Source organism: Penaeus japonicus, unplaced genomic scaffold, assembly GCF_977035675.1.
Source record: "Penaeus japonicus unplaced genomic scaffold, GWHDUDI00000001_assembly GWHDUDI00000023, whole genome shotgun sequence".
Taxonomy (NCBI): domain Eukaryota; kingdom Metazoa; phylum Arthropoda; class Malacostraca; order Decapoda; family Penaeidae; genus Penaeus; species Penaeus japonicus.
In genome coordinates, this window is record NW_028234425.1 from 28,747,159 (window position 1) to 28,752,158 (window position 5,000).

At 33.5% G+C, this 5,000-nt stretch overlaps 2 protein-coding genes across 7 annotated transcripts in view; one reads left to right on the forward strand and one right to left on the reverse strand.

Annotated features, from left to right (window-relative positions):
- The window catches only part of LOC122255497 (uncharacterized), a 10,400-nt gene extending 8,560 nt beyond the window's left edge, over positions 1–1,840 (forward strand). For all 5 annotated transcript variants that reach the window (XM_086550345.1, XM_086550342.1, XM_086550343.1 and 2 more), the window contains 4 exons: positions 1–66; positions 445–516; positions 709–800; positions 1,162–1,840. The exon at positions 1–66 is cut by the window's left edge and continues 8 nt beyond it. In XM_086550345.1, the coding sequence (XP_086406471.1) occupies positions 1–66; positions 445–516; positions 709–800; positions 1,162–1,354 (423 nt within the window). In that variant the 3' untranslated portion in view covers positions 1,355–1,840. The remainder of the gene's footprint in view (positions 67–444; positions 517–708; positions 801–1,161) is intronic.
- A 192-nt stretch (positions 1,841–2,032) lies between these two features.
- U2af50 (U2 small nuclear riboprotein auxiliary factor 50) overlaps positions 2,033–5,000 on the reverse strand; it is a 20,127-nt gene continuing 17,159 nt past the window's right edge. For both annotated transcript variants that reach the window (XM_043019617.2, XM_043019616.2), the window contains exons 8-9: positions 3,290–3,469; positions 2,033–2,864 (exon numbers count right to left, since the gene is read on the reverse strand). In XM_043019617.2, the coding sequence (XP_042875551.1) occupies positions 2,589–2,864; positions 3,290–3,469 (456 nt within the window). In that variant the 3' untranslated portion in view covers positions 2,033–2,588. The remainder of the gene's footprint in view (positions 2,865–3,289; positions 3,470–5,000) is intronic.

The following is a 5,000-nucleotide window of genomic DNA, read 5'->3' on the forward strand; positions in this document are numbered from 1 at the left end:
TGTACACCTTGGGAACATCCGTTATATGAGGACAAAGATCATGGTGAATTTATACCTGAAGCAAAGGTATACAAGGATCATATTGTGTAATTCATTTATAGCCTCATTTTAACTACTATTACTCTGACATTCTATTATTTTTGTATGTTATCTTTTACTTAAGAATGAATGACTTAAAGAACCTTCAGTTGATAGATACTCAAATATTGTTAAAAATATATCAAAAGATGTATGAGAGGTAGAACAAGAAATACTAGTTTCATTGTAGTTGAAAGTACAAGGAACAGTAATAATGATAAACAAAAAAAAAAACATACATACATAAATACATATAGATGTTTGTAGTTTTGTTTGCCAGTCTATGTACATCTATCTCTAACACATAGGTTTTAACAAAGTAAGCAGAAAGTGTCTTAAGCCAAGGTGTTTCTTCTTATCTCACAGAAATATCTTGGCTCTAATGATTGGGATGTCTCGTATCCAGCTTCTAGTCCTTCCTTGCTGGAATCTTCACAGGTTTTGTTATACTTTCACATTAAAGAATTAATTTTAAACTAAATTAAGAAGATATTTGTATTGTATTCTTCCTATACACTGTGATACTAAATGTTATATAATCAAAACTACCATCATTTCTATAAATAAACAATCAGATGCATTGCGGCCAGACTATCTAGGAACGTCTTAGTTAATATAATTGTATTACAGAGCTTGAAGAAAAAGATGTCAGGCACTAAATTCTGTGGATTCTGCAAAAGTAATGGAGCAATGGCCAAGAATTTTTTAAGCCATCCCCTCAGGTAGGTGTGAAGAAAATTAGAATTGGAGGTCAACCAAGAAAATGATAAGACTATTTTTGAAATATTATGCCCACAATCTCAATGCAAAAAGTTGTCATTTTTTGTTTGTTCCTGTTGCAAAGTTGTAATGTTGAATTATGTCATAATCCCTTGCTTTATTTTAGCATAAATACTAGTGGAGCTTTAACTATTGTTATTTTTGTTAAAGGTATGAAACTTATTCTACACAGCTGCGTTACAAACCTTTATCACAAAATTCTGATTAATTTATCTGATCTTCATGAATATTCATTCATGCCTAGCAAGTCATTTTGTTTAACTATTTTCTATACTTTTTCAACCCTAATACATCTGTTAACAGGAATGATTATGGGAAACTTGTATGCCCTGTGCTAAGAAGTTATACATGCCCCAACTGCGGAGCAACAGGTGATACAGCGCACACATCATCGTATTGTCCTAGCAAGAGGCAGCCTCATAATTCTCTTCCCTTGGCTGTCAAACTCAAGAACACAATGCGAAATGCTTCTTCTGTTCGACGATTTAACCGCTAATATAGCAACCAACTATTTTTTCTTTATCCATTCGTGGTCATTTTATAGTTAAATTTTTTAGTTATTGATATGGCAAGTTAATGTTTATATGATTTGCTTTTTAATTTTGAATGATGTGACTTGCAAGTTGAAGCTTTTGACGCACATTAGATACGTAATTGATAAGTCTTTTCATATATACCAAAGAAATCTCGTACACCATCTCTTGTCAAGAGTTGTTCATATAACTGTAACCAAAATTTCTGGACTACACTAATTTAGATTTTTGAAGTTGACTTTAGAACAAGCAATGTGAGAATAACATTATATCTAGGAAATATGTAATTTCAAAAACCATTACAATATTTTCTAAGTAAAGCTTTTCGTTTGGAAATTTGACGTTAAATCAAGTCTTCTTTTTAACATAAAGCAGTTTCCTTTTTTATATTGCATCTATAGCAATGCAATATACATTGCTTTATTTTCACCAATAAACTCCTTAAACAAGACTTATTATTATTAACCTTTAAACCACAAATATTCCTAAAGCAGATACCAAATTAGTGCTGCCGTAACCTTTTTCAAGGGGGTAACTTTAAACTTTGTCAAAGGCATTTCCAAAGGAAATTCTTTTCTAGAAGCGTAACATACACTAATTCACTGTCAGTAATATAGAAATGGTCTATAAATTAAAAACAATTAATTTGAAGACTTTACTGGTTAAAATAAGTGGTGAAACATACAGAAAGTTGGTCATGCTTTTTATGCACTAAACAAAATATAGAGAACTGTTACAAAACTGAATGTCTCACTACATCTAAACAAACATCCAGGCCTTTTATTACAAGCCTAATCACATAAAAATTATTACAATTTAATGAAATTTCAGGTTCTTTGAAATATCTCTACATCCATAGAAATAAAATGCGAAAAAAAATACCTCACACTGCCAAACATTTGGCCTTTAACCAAGCTGGTTATCCTGCCATAGAAATAAAACTTTAATCTTTGCTTGCTCTACAGTTATCATGCTAGTACCTTACTTGGTCATGTATTTTTTTTATTTTATTTTTATTTTTTTACTTTTTTGTCTTGCCCCTCCCCCAACAAAAGCAAAAAGATTACTTTGAAGTGGGTATTTAACATGATTATAAATTATTTGATTAAACTTAAAAAGATATTGACAGAAAGATTAAATAGGTGCTGATCTAATTCCATGTGCATTATATCAAAGGGGGGCACCAATCAATTGAACTTAGAAGTCACGTCGATGATATCTGTCCGGGTCAAAGTATGAAGTGACGACAACACGGTTGGCAAACTTGCGGCCAGTGAGGTTCTGTTGTGCCTTCTGGCAGTCAAGTACAGAGTTGAATTCTACAAACACTTTGCCCACTCCTGGGACTTCAACTCCTTCGACAGGCCGTGGAATTTCAACTGAGCGCACTATGCCATAGCGGCTGCATTCCTCACGGATGTCCTCTTGGATGTCTTCATATTCTTCGTCATCCTTCAACTCCTCTGGTGTTACCTGATGGTAAATGAAAATTTGAAATTAACGAATGGAGTAACATTAAACTGATTTGCTTTATAAAAAAATTATGTTTGCAGAGAATATAGAATCACTTACTTCCTTTCTCTAACCTGACTACTATATTTAGGATTGTCAATATTTTTCCTTGTGTACTTTATGAAAAATATGGGAACATGCAGATTTGTATTATTATTCACAATTACAAACTTTAAACCATTAACATGTATAATTAACAATAATTATACATGGCCTTGAATTTGAAATCAGGGATCAAGTGTTCATGTAAGACCTTTTATAAAAATTAAAAATAAAAAGTATGAATACTATGCTTGTGACCATACATTAATACTGAATAGCTGCTTCTAAAAAAAAAGTTGATACTGCAATAACTGACAAGTAAATGGATAACAAATGGCACTCACCATGTTCATGAGGCACAAAACTTCAGTTGCAGGGCCTGAGCCACTCTGCAGCTGTAAACCTGGAACTTGGATCTGCACAGGGGCCTGTGCCATTGCATTGGCATTCTTTGCTCCAACACTTGCTCTTTGCACCACAAGCTTCTTGTCTCCAAGTTGCATTCCATTTAATCCATGGATGGCCTAAAAGTAAAAATGTATAAATAGAAGCAAAAACAAAAAATATATATATCAATGGAAAATTCTCCAGATGTAATTTAAAACTGAAGAGCTGCCAGGTCTATCTAGAAAACTTGGCGAAGTTGGTAAAGGTGCCAAGAATGATTTCCACTTTGGGAAAAATAATTATAACTATCAGCAGAACCAAACCATGAACTTATAGCATGTTAACTAATATCATACATTACTATTACCATTTTCATGTAAGTTTTTTTTTTTACTGACATTTTTGTTTGTTTTACTATTACATCTTACTTTTAAAAATCTACAGGTAACCTTGGCCAATAAGCCAAAAATATGCTTTACTTTACCAGATCGTAACAGTATAGAAAACTTTTTTTTGTTAAATTTTGTTAATTGAAAGATCTTCATATGACTGGCATTTTCAAAATCATTTTAATATGTACATTACAGTATACTGCATAATCTATTATTTCCAGTCACTTGATAAATATTTCAAATTCAATTAAGTAATATAGCTCTAACTATATTTTCTTGCTACAGAAACACCATTAATCACAGTAAAAACATTCTTAAAGTGCCCCACTGAAGGATTGCTTATGCTGTGCACTGACCATTTATAGTAGTTTTCTTCAGTGTTGACCGGTTACAGTGTTTCAGCAAATATCCATCATAAATTATCAAACAAGAAGCCAATCACAACCATGTTCCCAGAACCATCAGACCAACAGGCGTGGAGGCTGCGACCATAGGTTGACACCATACCAATCTAATTACTGGCTTTCATGGAACCTCGGTAAAAAAAAATCCTTTAACCCATTCACTACGGGACATTTTCGCCTACTCCCACTAATGCCGGGAAGATAACAAGCACACAACGCTTTGTGCCGGGGCGTTTTCTCGCTGCGGGGGGCCATGTTGATCCTTTCAAGAGTGTTTTTCTCCCACACTTCTTATGGTTTTCATGAATGCATCTACAATGTAAAGGCACGTAAAAATATTGCATTGTTCAGAGGAGTTATTTTAGTAAAAAAACATGATATAGTAATGCCTTCTTAGTTTTATTTGATTGAACTTTGCCTATATTCTTCACTTCTATGTGAAAATACCAAAGGAAAGGGGAAGCAATCTCTTAACCCATCCACGACGGGGGAATTCTAGCCTTGAATGTCCAAATGCCGGGGCGTTCGAATTATTAGGCCTAAATCAATTGAATGGCTGGCACAATACTGTGCCGCCTGGCCACTGGGCTTTTGAATGCGCGGTACAGTACTGTACCACCGTCCTGTGTGGGTTAATGGGCCATCATTTTTTTTTTACCAAACTGAAAAGAATATGAATAATCATACACATACATGAGTATGTACATGTACCTTGTGACGTAACAAGATGTGATATCACGAGTAATCAACAACAAAGTAGTATTGCATTAGTAATTTTTTACTCTATTTTATTTCTTGGCCAAACACATTTGATTTTACAAGAGTTTTTCGACTCGGATCTTTTTGATCTTTTCATTCAACCAATCAAGAAG